The sequence below is a fragment of the Ciona intestinalis genome, chromosome 7 (assembly GCF_000224145.3).
Source record: "Ciona intestinalis chromosome 7, KH, whole genome shotgun sequence".
Lineage (NCBI taxonomy): Eukaryota > Metazoa > Chordata > Ascidiacea > Phlebobranchia > Cionidae > Ciona > Ciona intestinalis.
Genome location: NC_020172.2, coordinates 5,411,350 through 5,425,441, shown reverse-complemented (window position 1 = coordinate 5,425,441; position 14,092 = coordinate 5,411,350). Strand labels below are relative to the sequence as shown.

The 14,092-nt window shown below is 36.5% G+C and overlaps 1 protein-coding gene across 3 annotated transcripts; it reads right to left on the bottom strand.

The window, feature by feature from the left end:
• Positions 1–788: 788 nt before the first annotated feature.
• Positions 789–12,977, bottom strand: LOC100184138 (extracellular signal-regulated kinase 2-like). Of its 3 annotated transcripts, none has more exons than XM_009860748.3 (15): positions 12,819–12,977; positions 12,327–12,455; positions 11,814–11,904; positions 11,271–11,401; positions 9,581–9,753; positions 9,046–9,243; positions 8,509–8,643; positions 8,326–8,431; positions 8,035–8,103; positions 7,286–7,372; positions 6,386–6,598; positions 5,927–6,055; positions 5,055–5,135; positions 4,058–4,204; positions 789–2,311 (listed from the first exon to the last, which is right to left on the bottom strand). In XM_009860748.3, exons 1-15 carry the CDS (start codon positions 12,882–12,884, stop codon positions 2,096–2,098), a joined length of 1,971 nt encoding a protein of 656 aa, XP_009859050.1. In that variant the 5' UTR covers positions 12,885–12,977; the 3' UTR covers positions 789–2,095. The 3 variants fall into 3 exon arrangements, with proteins under 3 accessions (XP_009859050.1, XP_026690740.1, XP_018668220.1); XM_026834939.1 differs by having other exon boundaries at positions 5,927–6,052; XM_018812675.2 differs by lacking the exon at positions 5,055–5,135.
• Positions 12,978–14,092: the final 1,115 nt, after the last annotated feature.

The following is a 14,092-nucleotide window of genomic DNA, read 5'->3' as shown; positions in this document are numbered from 1 at the left end:
TAATACAGACTAATATAGGAAGACACGCAATAGCAACACTTTGGCAAGATACCGTTGAAAGCATAGCGTTTTATTACACACAAAACCGAAATTTTTCAGCAAATTTAAACTTTGTTTTTGTAAAGAAATCGGATTTATTTACAAACTGGTACAGGGAAAGACCCTGTATAAAGAGCGCTATAGAAATCTTAATACTACATTTATTTTATTTATTAAGAAACGGGGGCAGAATATCTAACACGTTCAATAGAGAAGTAATGGATAGAAATAACCAAACCAACCAAAAGTCATGTCTGCTTATCCACACACTGCAATAGCTTCAGCAACTCGACTGTGAGCATGGGAGTAGCAACCATGGATAAGTCACTCAAGTTCCCACCTACGAGGATATAAATTACCAAACCAACCAAAAGTCATGTCTGCTTATCCACACACTGCAATAGCTTCAGCAACTCGACTGTGGGCATGGGAGTGGCAACCATGGATAAGTCACTCAAGTTCCCACCCACGAGGATATAAATGACCAAACCAACCAAAAGCCATGTCTACTTATCCACACACTGCAATAGCTTCAGCAACTCGACGGTGGGCATGGGAGTGGCAACCATGGATAAGTCATTCAAGCTCCCACTCACAAGGGTATAAATGACCAAATCAACCAAAAGTCATACCTGTTTATCCACACACTGCAATAGCTTCAGCAGCTCGACTGTGGGCATGGGAGTAGCAACCATGGATAAGTCACTCAAGTTCCCACCCACAAGGGTATAGAGAAATAAAACACTCAATAGCTTTTAGAGCATTTTATTTACTTCGCCAAAAGATAATACAGTGTTAAACGTCAGGTTTTATAATATACAATTATCTACACACTGTAACACACACAGTAATACTATAGCTATGGAAAAACATTTGTACAACAGTAGAAATACTCAAAAATGATGATCATTGAAAAAACTAAAAAAAAATACTTCATAAAGTGTAAAACATACGTTTTAATGTTTAAAAATTATCTTACTATTAAGAAAAAAAGTTTTAGGTTTTCAGTTTTCTAAAAATTGATGAAAATAAGCTAACACTAGATGGGAGGCAAGAGCAGCGACCACTGAGCAGCTGAATGGCCTCTCTTGCACGACATTGCAACAAAAACAAGTGTGCAAACAAGCTATACACTGCAGAGCAAGAGACATATGCATGTTATAAAGGTATGATGAGATGTAACTATAGGCGCCAAACAATCAAAAAAGCTTCCAAAAAGAATAAATGTATAAAAGGCGCAAATTTTTTGAGCATTAATGTAAATTTTTTAAACCACCCAACAATTTAAAATTGCCCACTTTGGGCCAGGTATTGGATCTATTACAGAAGGTAACAAATCTTGGTCTATGTAAGCTAGGCTGTTATAGAAAAATATGGGTTATTGGTTGTATCAATATACAAAACAATACAGGATTGAGCTAAAGACAATAGTTTTCGTTTGTTGCCACAAACCTACGCCTTTGGTCTGCAGTGTAGAAGCATTTTTGGTTATGTTTTAAATGACATCCGCACGAGTGACATAAGATTGCGTTTATAAGATATCTATGTGGATTAAACAACAACATAGTGCACTGTAGCGGAAAAAATAAAAAAAATTTGAAGTGCAGTCGTGCACGTGATTAAAATAGAAATCATATAAATTCGACAAAAAGCAGCCTAAACAGTAGAAACAACATTATATTATTTGAGCACAGGAATTAAAACACATAGTGTATACCCATAGATAGATACTTTACAGTGCAGGTTAGCTTAAACATTGCTGCATATTATAAATATAAAATATTGTTTTGAAAAGAGCGTTATAATGCAATTCAAATAAGCCTGTTGGAATCAGCAATTATAGCTAGCTAATTCATGTAAGACCCAGCAGAATGGAACTTAGCTATTTAAAATTAAATCTTTTCTGTTATGTAATTAGTTATAGGCTATTTAAAGTTACCCCGCAAAGTAGAAATATTCAACTCAAAAAATTACGGTTGCAACTGCTCATAACTCGAACCTGCGATTCTATTTAAGTTGTATATCACTCTCTAGTGGCCAAACCCACCTAGGGGCACTATTTCCGACCTCCAGCGCCGATAGCGGTGAGCGCTGATTGATTGATGACCGAATAAGACTGAGCGTAACTGCCAAGACGCTGCTTGGGGCTCCCAGAAGATGAAATGTTCTTGTTCATGCCGGACACTTGTTTACGTCCCGCGCGGGGTGGGGTGGTGGCTTGCATACCAGATGATTGGCCTGCTATGGCTGAGCTTGGACGCTGGACTGGGTTCTGTAGATTGGAAGGGAGATATATTAAACAAATTACTTACATTTGTATAAAACTTTTAAGCAATATTCTTTGTCACCAGCCATATCACACGTTCTAGAATAAGTAAAATAATATATAATAAAAAAAGTTACTTAAATAGAAAAAACAAATTTATAATAAAAAAAGTTACTTAAATAGTAAAAAAAATATATAATAAAAAAAGTTACTTAAATAGTAAAAAAAAATATAATAAAAAAAGTTACTTAAATAGTAAAAAAAATATATAATAAAAAAACTTACTTAAATAGTAAAAACATTTATAATAAAAAAAGTTACTTAAATAGAAAAAAAAATTTATAATAAAAAAGTTACTTAAATAGAAAAAAAAATTTATAATAAAAAAGTTACTTAAATAGTAAAAAATAATATAATAAAAAAACTTACTTAAATAGTAAAAAAAATATATAATAAAAAAAGTTACTTAAATAGAAAAAAAAATGTATAATAAAAAAAGTTACTTAAAATGGGTTCAATAGCTTATAGAGAGGGATTTTAATAATAGAGATACAGTGGGTGTTTTAATATAATTCCGGTCAGCTGTTCTATATAAGGTTGTTCTGTAGGTTGAAGGAGGGTATACTATATACAACTGTTTAAGTAATGGAAATTAAATGACTTGAGAATTATGATGTAACAATACAGCAGTCTCCAATACAGGGGGTAAGTGACATCACAATAACAGTCAACAATGGCTATTATGATGTGGTTATGAAGTCATGGGAAAACAAGTTTGAAATCTCATTTTATAAGGTGTTTGTGATGGAGGGTGACCTTTGTTAACGAAGCATTTCTATTGGTTGAAAATGTTTTGAGCGAATGTGACATCACAATACCAACACACGCGGTGATTATTACAGAATAAAGTGTTGCCAGATCAAAAACTGTACACTTGTTTACTGCTGCCATTGTGGCTCTAAAAATTATTCAGTCAGAAGATACTTTGTATTTGAGTTTTTAAAAGTATAACCTGTGTGTTATTTTGGCGTTTTTACAAACTTTTAAAGAAACAACCAGTTAAACTAAACAGAGAGTCTTAAATACACAAAGGTTTATAGAATTAATATCAAGCATAAAATGAGTAAAGAAATTTAGGAATTTTTTTTTTCTCTAAATTATTTAAAAATTAATTTTTTTGCACCCCTGCAATAGTTATGAACTTGTCTACACTGCTTCATGAGCGCAGACAAATCCATTTTAAAAACCTAGCTGGCAACACTGGCTTATTTATGACAAGTTAAGACGCGTGGAGTGCTAGTTTTACAATGAGAATTCCATTTTATAAAGATCGTGTTTCGATCACCGGGTTTATTTCATCGTGGGAAACGTGGTTATTACATCACAATCATATTATGACATCACAAAAGTGATTCAGATTGAAACAATGGAGATTTAAAGCCGGCTTTTGTAATATGACACAGAATCCTGTTTCTTTGTTTGTTGTTGTTTTAATGAATTTTAAATGTGTAGTGACTGTGTTACAAGTACCAAGCTGGTCTTTATATAACACTCACTCTTGTCTCATCTAACACTGAGGATGGTGCAGTTTCAGTAAATCAACTTTAACCATCCTCAGTGTTAGATGAGACAAAACTAAAACAATAATTTTTCAACCAAACTTAAGTCACAAAACAAAACTATCCATGCTAAAAATATGGCATTCATATCCTTTACAAATCACCCATATTATATTCTAACTGATCCACTCACCATTCTAGAAACGTTGATTGTGGGGTTGTCTTGTCTCGTGAGTAGTTTGTGACCATGATCAGCGTTGAACTGTTGCCGTAGCGATCGTGATCGAGTCCCGTTCACGGGTTGCGATGGGGCCGATTGTTGACGGTGTTTCAAACTTGGCTGGAAAGTAGTGAGGGTTAAAATGGATGAAACCAAGGGTTTAATACATGGGTGTTGCATACCATTATTACATATGACCCCATGTATGTTACATATGACCCCATGTACGTTATTACATGGGGTCATATTGTAAGACTCAGCCTGCTGTAGAGTTAATATACTTTCATGTTTATCCTTGGGTGGGAAACCAAGGGTTTAATACACGGATGTTGCACACCATACATGGTGGCTTCATACACCTCATGCTCACTGTCGAGTTAGGATACTTTCATGTTTATCCTCGGAGTGAGAAACCAAGGGTTTAATACATGGTGGCTTAATATGCCTTTAGGGGAGCTTAGAATGTCGGCAAAATTAGGCACAATAATCGAAACGAAAGTTGCAAATTTTACATGGTGTTTGAACCACCACATTTTTGTACCAAGTTAGGAAAAGAAACATTTCTGTTTTCCTGATAGTTTTAAACCTTCAACACACAGATGTTGTACGCTGTGTTGGAACAACACGTTTTAACTTCTACCTCAAACAACACACAGTTTACTATGTAAATGTTAAACCAACCTATTACACTACTTTCATGATTATCTTTAGGGTTGGGAAATCAAAGGGTTTTAATACATGGGTATTGTACACTGTGTATTAAACCCCTTGGTTTCCCACCAGAAGATAAATATGAAAGTATCCTAACTTGACAGTGAGCATGAGGTGTATAAAGCGTCGGATGTTGTACAACGAATTTAAACAAACAGCAACAACCCAACCAACTGCCCACGAATACTTATAAATACAAAACCAAACCAAGAAACCACACATTATGTTAGTATTCACACCACCCCACTATAACTCCTACCCCTCCCATGCTATGATGTCGTTGTAATGTCGATTTATTGGCACCTTGAGTGACACGTTGATGTCTCATGGCTTCACGATTCTGGTTTATTTTTATTAAAAACTAAGTTTTTGTACATAAACTGAAGTTTCCAGGCATATCACACTAATATAGCTAGTTTGCTTACTGTTGTTTTAATATCCTATCGTTATATCAACAACTAGATTCACATACTGTATAAGCTATTGTACAAAATCACAGGCAAATTACACTTGTTTTCTAAAATAGACTTATTTTCTTAATAACCCAATATTTTAACAACTTATACACAGCGTCTGTATAAGGTTGAAGGACACTCAACAGGACAAAATACTTTTCACATTAAAGCAATGCATATAAGCATACCTAAGCTATTTTTGACTAGGTTCAATTTCTATATGGGCAAAATCATACTGTAAGACATACCAGGTGACTGAGATTTAGGCCAGCGTTGGCCAAATACCACTTTTTACTTCATAAAGTGAGCCTTTATAGTATAGTAGAGTGGGGAAGATGGGACACCTTTTCATTCTATTTTCTCGTCCCATTTGGTAGTAAACAAAGAAAATTCAAAGAAATATAAAACCGTATCCTCACGACTCCCATAGACCGTTGATAATTGTTTAAAACACGACCAGGATATTTGGATATTATGTGCTAAAGGTGTCCCATCTTCCCCCACCCTACTATATATAATAAAGTAAAAATGTTTACATATAATATTGTTAACATTCAAAGGGCTGTATAGTAATATAACCACATATAGCCCCAACAACAACAACATACAGACTAACAGGTGGGCCTCTATACATTATATAATGATATACAGTTCAGTATACAAAGTATACACTCACCCCATCGAAGCTGTCTTGCCTCTGCACAGGTTTACCAGCACTTTGAGCTCTGTATGCTTTTCTTTGGTTAGTTTGTTGAGGTGAACCCATCTTTACAGTACGACCGAATGCAACACCGTACTGACCCTGCTGTAAGTTAATAGCAGGGTAACATGGATGCCTTTAGAAAATGATATCACATTGTATTCTCAGATCTCGCAGCGTGGTACGCCATTGGTCATAGGATTTGGGCCCGGATTGGGCCATTACCCCAATATCAAAACACTTTTAGCTTTAGCACATGTTATCCAATGTTTTCTTTTCATGTTTTTGACAATTAACAACACTTTTAAAAAGTCGTGAGAATATGGTTATGTAATTCTGTAAATATTCTTTGTTTACTACAAAATAGGCATTGGACTTTATAACGAGGTGCAAGAATAAATAAGTAACAGTCATTTAAACACGAAAAACACCAACCTTCTGGTGTGAACCATTCATCTGGTATTTTTTCTCTGGTGTTGAACCATTTGAATGGTAACCAAGGTGTGGTTTATCGCCAGCTGCGGTTACTTGGTAATGGTGGCGTTGGGGTTGGGGTTGGGGTTGGTAACCATTATGGTGGGTAGTGTGCTGGTTCTCATAGTTGTGTGCCATGTTATGGACCAACCCTGGCTTACTAGGGTGGCTTACCTGGTGGGAAAGAAGAAGTTTTAAGTATATGCTGCATGTTTATTGTTAAGTTATAACATGGGTCACTATTTATACGTCTTGTTCTGTTCTATTTTACGGAGGTAAGGTTTTGCACGGTTGTACATCAGGGGAGCTGAGGCCAGAGTTGGCCCATTTCCCCAACACCCAACGGTGGTACAACCCATATTAGAGCGATCACTGGATTGAAGCAATATCCGTTAAGTGTCTTCACCAACACATCTGCCTATAAGTCAACCCGATATCCTTTGGTTATGATGGAGGTCCCTAACCACTAAGCCCTGGACACCGTGAACCCCATGCTTGCTGTCAAACATACACCCCATGCTCGGTGTCGAACTTACACCCCATGCTCGGTGTCGAACTAACACCACATGCTCGCTGTCAAACTTATACCTCATGCTTTCTGTCAAACTTATACCTCATGCTCGCTGTCAAACATACACCTCATGCTAGGTGTCAAACTTACACCACATGCTCGCTGTCAAACTTATACCTCATGCTCGCTGTCAAACATACACCTCATGCTCGGTGTCAAACTTACACCACACGCTCGCTGTCAAACTTATACCTCATGCTCGCTGTCAAACATACACCTCATGCTCGGTGTCAAACTTACACCACATGCTCGCTGTCAAACTTACACCTCATGCTCGCTGTCAAACTTACATTTCTAGGTTCCGCAGGAGGGGGGGTTTCAACTCGTTTCTGTTTCGTAACTTCTTCAATTATTTCATCAGAATTCTTTTGTTTGTTCTGTAACAATAAGGTTTATGACGCATGAATATAATAATAACATTAAGATTAAAGTGTCAAAGATAGAAAAGTAATGCATAACACTTAATCATAGAAGGTACAGTAATAACATGTACTTTAACATGAGATAAGCCAAACCATAAGTCACTTTGGTGTAATGAGCCAACTTTGGTCTTAGCCCCAGTATGTCTGGCCTCTTTAATTGGCCAACTGTAGCATTTTTCACAAATTATTGTGAAAACGCCACCGTTGGCCAATTAAACTCATATAGAATAAGTTCCAGGTCCCTTAACATGCATCTCTTTGTAAAATATTCCATAAGTAAATTATACATGTATATAAATACTTTATATGATATAAGTTGTATTAAAAAGATGAATGAATGAAATTTATTTCGTCTCTTCGGTCACAATAAGAAGAACAAGAGAGTTGATAAAAGCGAAAAGACAGGTAGTAACGGTAAAACAACAGTTGTTAAAACACGCTTATTGATAAAAAAGAAAGAAATATTGTTTTGGATAAAAGGCGTGACCGTTACACCCTACAGATGATACAATGTGAAAAATTTTGTTAAGAACATTTAATTAAATATATTAAGGTTCTAATTGGAAGAAAAGATGGCTTTCGTTTAAATTGTATTAAAGTTTGAGTTTTAAAATTACCTGTTGTTGTTTTTCATGTAACACTGCCCTGCGTTGTCTTCGAGCCATTGTTTTACGTTCCAGTATCATCTGTAACAATATACATTGTGACTCACAATTGAACAATTGTGATGTTAGACCATGTATAAATATGGACAAGCCAATATTATTGTCTCTAAGAAAACATTTATAAATTTTTTTTTAAAAATTGGCAATGAAATACTTAAACAAGAGGATGGGGAATATAATATTTATAATAAAATGTTACAATATTGGCAATATAATAATATTTCATAGAAATCTTACACTCACCTCGTAAAGTTTGCATCTGTACTCGGCAACACTGAGCTGTATATCATCATCTAGTGGTGGGAGTACGTCGTAATCGAGGACGCTCTCCTCTCGTGAACTGTGGAACCTGAAGGTGGATAGCGGGGGTTGATTGGGGGTTGAAGGACATACAGTTTTGAAGTTGTTGAATGAAAACCATCTTACTTTGCAACATATGGATGTGAAAGACATTCCTTTGCTGATAGTCGTTTCTCTGGGTTAAACACGAGAAGATTCTCCATCAAGTCTAAAGCGTCTTCTGGTGCGTCAGGGATCAGGTCGCGAAGATGTTTGCGAGGTCTAGGGGGTTGGTGGGGTACTGGTGTTAGTGTGGGTGTGGTTGCTGTAATTGCTTTAGGGGCTTAGCTGTGAGCATGGGAGTGGCAACCATGGATGACCAAACCACTCATAAAATATACAACTTATCAGTAAAACCATTTATAAATATATAAACAGCCAAAATCAACCAAAAGTCTTGCCAGCCAAAAGCCATCAAGATAGAAAAATCAGTAAATCAGAGTATAGAAAACTAATGAAATAATCCATTTACCCTACATAAGCATTACATAACAGCAAAACAAGACATAATAAACAACAATATAAAGAACTTAAAAAAATATAAAAAAGACAAAAAAGAAAGAAAAAAAACACTTTTCACTATGACTATTAGACTATACATAACTATAGCATTAGACGTCCTACCTCATACTAGCGCGATCCAATATAGAATGTCCGTACTCTGAATGAATGGAATCTACATCAGCTTTTGTCGGGCGTGGTATGGAGCTCATGATCCTTTCTATCTGGTTTAACGTAGAAGAACCAGGGAATAGTGGTTTTCCCATAAGTAGCTCGCCTAGTATACAACCTACTGACCACATGTCAACTCCCTTGGTGTATCTGGGGTAAAGGGGAAAATGTTATGAAGACCTGCATCTTAATTATAAGTGTTTTATATTGTAATCTTTTTTATCTAGGACATTTAAGATCATGATTAAAAGATTGCAAGAAGGTCTCTTTCAAACTTATACATTTACACAACATACATCTAGTCGTTATTTTATAAAATGTTCTCTATATTATGTAACTTTTCGACTTTTGCTTTGTGCAAGCTTACATTACAACCCGAAAATATTAAAATTAGATTCCAAAGTAAAGTAAAAGTATAGGAATGAACAACTTACCTTTGAAAAAACATGCATTATCATTCATAAAATATTCTATAAGATTTCCATACCTGGGTGAAGCGAGAAGGATCTCCGGCGCTCTGTACCACCTAGTGGCCACATATTCGGTGAGGGCGGGGTTACCACCGGGTTGTTCGGATTCCTTGAGCTGCGTGAGCGACCGTGCGAGACCAAAGTCGCAAATTTTGACGAAACAATCACTGTCCAGGAGGATATTGGATGGCTGGGTAGATATTTATGAATGAATGTAACTTAGTATCCTTGTGTGATGGAAACTACAGTCGTTACAACACGGGTGTTCTATTTTAATGACAATGAAAGGATGTAGCTTATTTATTTTCGTGTGGCGGGAAATAACAGTTGGTATAATAACATGGCCCATGGGTGTTCCATTTGGATAAATAGGCTATATGAAACTTATGTATCCTAGATTCCTAGCATGGTGGTGCAGTGACAGTCCTTAGAACATGGGTGTCTTATTTCATACATTTCCTGCCAGCTAACGAGTTACCACGTATTTAACTTTGTGGTTGATTATTTTGGGTGGAAAATTTATTATAATGTAATGTATGACAACAGTGGCGCACCCAGAAGGAAATAAAGGGGGGGGATAATTTCGCGGACTTGTAATGTAGCGTCATTTAATGGAGGGCGAGTTCGCGGCCGTGTAACCTAGCATCGTTTAACAGGGGGCGAGTTCGCCGCCGTGTAACGTAGCGTCGTTTAACGAGAGACGAGTTCTCGGCCTTGTAAGGTAGCATCGTTTAACGGGGGACGAGTTCGCGGACGTGTAACTTGGTGTGGTTTAACGAGGGACGAGTTCGCGGCCGTGTAACTTAGCGTCGTTTAAAGAGGGACGAGTTCGTGGCCGTGTAACTTAGCATCGTTTAACGTGGGGCGAGTTCGCGGCCGTGTAACGTAGCATCGTTTAACGAAGGACGAGTTCGCGGCCTTGTAAAGTAGCTAGTTAACGGGGGACGAGTTCGCGGCCTTGTAAAGTAGCTAGTTAATGGGGGACGAGTTCGCGGCCGTGTAACGTAGCGTCGTTTAACGGGGGACGAGTTCGCGGCCGTGTAACGTAGCGTCGTTTAACGGGGGACGAGTTCGCGGCCGTGTAAGGTAGCGTAGTTTAACGGGGGACGAGTTCGCGGCCGTGTAACGTAGCGTCGTTTAACAAGGGACGAGTTCGCGGCCGTGTAACCTAGCGTCGTTTAACGGGGGACGAGTTCGCGGCCGTGTAACGTAGCATCGTTTAACGTACGTTTAACGGGGACGAGTTCGCGGCCGTGTAAGGTAGCGTCGTTTAACGGGGTACGAGTTCGTGGCCGTGTAACGTAGCATCGTTTAACGTGGGACGAGTTCGCTGCCGTGTAATGTAGCGTCGTTTAACGGGGGACGAGTTCGCGGCCGTGTAACGTAGCATCGTTTAACGAGGGACCATGCCTGCCAAAACACACGTAACCTCCCGAACGCACACACACTCGCACATACACTCAGGCAGACGAGTGCACGAGCCGGTGCGTTCGCATCAACGAATTCTCGAATTTTACACTGCACGCTTGTTACGATTTATTGATATCAAAAAGGGGGGGAGACTAGTCCCCCTAATCCCCCCCCCTGGGTGCGCCACTGTATGACAATTTAGACAACACATAAGGCCCACTGGGGACACATATCTGTTTAACTTCTGCTGTGAAAATGTATTGCACAAAAGATAATCGAGTTCTTTTCAATCTTTACCTTGTGATCTCTATGTATTACATTCCCCGAATGCATATACATGGTAGCTTTAAGTAGTTGGTACATTATATATCGCTTGTGGATGTCTTTTAATATATTCCCCTTTTTTATAACAGCGTGTAGGTCAGTATCTGGATGGAAAAGTCATGTTTATGTAATACTTACTCAAATGTTAGATTCATAATTACTTTATGTCAATCAAATACATTCTTGTTTAACTAGTTTGGTTTTACAGCAGCACTTCTTAACCTTTGTTCTTTGTTGTATCAAGCATCTCTTTCAAGTTTAAAATAGGTAGCTTGTTGGATGAAGCCCAAAAAAGAGTACGTTTTTGAATAAGGCTTAAAAAAGATAAGGCTCAAAAAAGAATATATTTTTGAGGCTCAAAAAAAAGGATAAGGCTCAAAAAACAGTATATTTTTGAAGTAAACGTAATAATAATCTGTAATCAGCCTTATAGTAAAACCCACCCATATAGAAGAGGAGTATAAACCTAATGCTGGTACCACTAAGTGATAGCAAGATTAAAGCATAAGTTCTCACCCATAAACTCAAACACGAGGTAAATATCTCTGTCGTTATCCGCCTTCATCACGTTAAGTAGTTTAATAACATTGGAATGGTCCCCAAACTCCTACAAAGTATTAAAATGACAAGTAATGACAAATTACAATTCATTTAACAACTACAATCTGTTACTTCACTGTTACTAACCGTTTAACCCCGACATAGTGGTAACACACAACAGATAAAATATAGGTTTTTAATAAAAGTCATATCGAACTTGTAAGTGAAATTAAATCTTTATAAAATAAATGTCTGTATTTCAAAATTGCAAAAAATAATTATCACAAAATAAAATCTTTGTATTTAAAAAAAAATCAGTAAAAACATCAGTTAAGAATCTGAACTATAAAAAGTCTTAAATATAAAAATTATCTTAATTATACATGAGTTTGAAAAGGATTAAGGATATAATATATTAGATATTGTGTGTTAATTATTGTCACGCTAATATGCTGATGTCAATTACACATAACAAGCTAAACAAGCAACCTGTAAAAACATGATTTCACGGAAAGTTCTTTGAGCATCTGTGCAGTTTCGGAAAGCATCGAAAATTTTCTTCAAGGCGACAATTTCTCCAGTTCTTCTGTCAAGTGCCTTCCATACAATACCATACGCCTGGAAGGAATGACTGGTTGGGCATGGAAATACATTAGTGCATGCTGTGCAGCTATAAGGGCTTTATTTCACAGACGTTCCAAAATTTTCAATGTCATTAAACTATCCACAAATATAAGTCTTAAAAATTATGCCCATGGAAAATTAGTAAGTATTTAGTGTTTAAAGATGTACTTATAACACGGAAAAACGTCATCATGTCTAGTCTTTTATTTTTATGTTCTGCCCATTTTTCAAACTGTAATAGAAACTACCCAAACCTACATTTAGAACAATGAAAGAATGGTGGTAAAAATATCTCCGTTCAAACAAAAACTTTCCAATCTGGCCAAAACCTATTTACTTATTCTATAATTATCTTACCCCTTTCCCCAATCTTCTTTTAATTTCATATTTTTCAGTAATATGAGGATCAATGTCGTTACTCATTTTCCTTTTCAATCTAAACTTGAGTTATAACAACTGCTGAAACAGTTGCAAAATATTCCACAAATTTTCACTTCAATTTTGAATATCTTACAGTTATCTAGAATGTACAAAACGTTAATTAGATGTTAAGGATACTGGTCTGCAGTACTTACTACTTCCAAATATTTTTACAAACTAAGTAATATGAAAATCCTAAACTTTCTTTGTTTCTGCAAAACGTTCGTCTATAATTTTAAAAAAGGCATTAACTATTACACATAAACACCACTATATACACCCAATACAACAGTCGCTGTATACTAATAGCGTGCTATGTTATCCAAACACGGCTTTGCCCTGCCTTCGAAACCGAAGTGTTAATTTGTTTGGTTTTGTTTCCGTTATTTTAATTAAGGCATCCCGTTGCCATAACACTTTGTTGACCATAATGACGTCATTACTTGCTCTCTACCGCTACCATGTATTTTTCAAATATTTTACAAAATAGAAATCGGGGGTCGCAATTATTTCGGGGAGTTTTTAAATTAAGCAGTGAAAATAAACGTTTGTTAATTTAAATGCATGTTAAATCGCGTCATACGGGGGTAAAACTACTACTGGGATGATTCACCTAAGTTACTACCCACGAGAATATAAATGAGCAAACCAACCAAAGTCATGTCTGCTTATCCACACACTGTAATAGCTTCAGCAACTCGACTGTGGGCATGGGAGCAGCAACCATGGATAAGTAACTCAAGGTCCCACCCACAAGATATAAATGACCATCCCAACCAAAAGTCATGTCTGTTTATTCACACACTACAATAGCTTTAGCAACTCACACCAAACAACCTACAATCCTACATCACCAAATAAGCATACTAAACAACCAACTAAGCTCTATGTATCCCGCAAACTAACAGATATCTGCAAATAAATGCAAGGGTTTTACTTTCATCAATTTATTCTCAGTATTAATTTCATTTTAAATAAGACACAATTAAAAATTCTCATTCTACCAAAATATGAAATAAAATTAGATCTACACAGTAAAATTATACTAACACATAAATTTTTTTAATCTTGATCAAAAATACCTAATTTTAGGAAGACAGAAGTAGTTACATGAATTTATACTTATTAACAATGACACAATTGTTATACATATGATAATATAAAAGAAACAAGCGGTACAGAAGGAATTTAGTAACTTTTAGAGTCCTTAA